We start from the raw sequence: 1300 nt of genomic DNA, 5'->3' as shown, positions 1-1300 counted from the left end.
TTTTTTTTTACCTCTATAGTATGTTCAACTGGATTTTCATGTTGATTTGCATAAGATCTGTCTGTTCTTGGAAGCCTTTCAGCTGTTCTGCTTTCCAATTGTCCAGTAGTTCTCTCTTAGTCCATCTCTTCCTAAAAGCTCAAAGTGGCCTTTAGGAGAAACAGAGACACTCCGATATAATATTTCACACACATGGATGAGTAAAGGTTAAATATATCTTCCACCAGGATCCATTGAGCATGTTCACATGACTATCAACCTAAACAGAATGGAAGTGTTTTCTGCATGGATTTGTACAATGCTGTCTTGTTTCTTTCTTGTTTTCCCCAACTCGGCACTTTTGGGTGAATCTGTCAGCACTGGTGAGGACTGTTCAGAAATCGTCTTTTTGTGTGTTTATTAAACAAAGTAAAGAATGAAAAAAGTGTGTATGTGAAATGACATCTGAAGCTTGTGGCATGGAAAAATGTTGCTCTTGTTAGACCAGTGCTTTTTCTGGATATTGACTGCTGTGTTTTGATTTTGTTGTTGTTGTTCTGCATAGAGAGAAGTTATTTTATAAAGGCACATTGAGCACAAAATTGTATAAATATGACCGCTGAGGAAATGATTTATTGATTGTGTATATTTTTACCTTGTCTGTCCTATTCCCTGCGTTCAGATGCCCAGTGTGGTGGAACTATCAACTGTATTGTGCTCAGGCTGTTCTTAGCATTTCCTTGCAAATTCATGAAGCCTTGTCTTGCTCAAGTATTGCACCCTTTACCAGTCAAACACATCTTCAAAGTTTTAGGATGTGCTTGCAGTATTGTTTTGCATTTCCCTTTTCCAGAATTCTTGAAGTATTAAGAATTGTAAAAACAAAAATGACTTTGCTCCAACATAAAGAATTAGAAATCTAGTTATGATTGTTTTGATTATTAAAACTGATAGTTTTACTAGGAATAGCTCACTCTAAAATGAAAATTGTAATAATTTTCTCACCCTCATGTCTTTCCAAACCTGTATTGTATTACTTTCTTTATTCCACAAAAGAAGATATTAAGTGGAATGTCCAAGCTGTACTTTCCCATACAGTGAATGTGAATAGAGACCAGGAATTCACTTTCATCCTATTGAAAATAATATCAAGGTCATCCTGCTATAAATATAAAGTGATACAGGTTTGGAATGACATGAGGGTGAAAAAAGAAATGAACAGAATATTAATTCATGGGTAAATTATTCCTTTAAATCTTTCAGTCACTTTAAAACAGTAACTGGAACAGAATTTGGAATGGTGTCCAAAGTGTTAAAAAAA

The 1300-nt window shown here is 34.7% G+C and overlaps 1 protein-coding gene across 1 annotated transcript in view; it reads left to right on the top strand.

Annotated features, from left to right (window-relative positions):
• LOC107576569 (ribosomal protein S6 kinase alpha-1-like) overlaps nucleotides 1-841 on the top strand; it is a 9475-nt gene extending 8634 nt beyond the window's left edge. The window contains exons 7-8 of the mRNA XM_016262728.1: nucleotides 662-750; nucleotides 833-841. Of these exons, the coding sequence (XP_016118214.1) occupies nucleotides 662-750; nucleotides 833-841 (98 nt within the window). The remainder of the gene's footprint in view (nucleotides 1-661; nucleotides 751-832) is intronic.
• The last annotated feature ends 459 nt before the right edge of the window (nucleotides 842-1300 follow it).

This window comes from Sinocyclocheilus grahami, unplaced genomic scaffold, assembly GCF_001515645.1.
Source record: "Sinocyclocheilus grahami isolate Dianchi unplaced genomic scaffold, SAMN03320097.WGS_v1.1 scaffold3941.1, whole genome shotgun sequence".
Classification (NCBI taxonomy): domain Eukaryota; kingdom Metazoa; phylum Chordata; class Actinopteri; order Cypriniformes; family Cyprinidae; genus Sinocyclocheilus; species Sinocyclocheilus grahami.
Note: the sequence above shows the minus strand (reverse complement) of the source record. Positions and strands in the feature narration are given on the sequence as shown.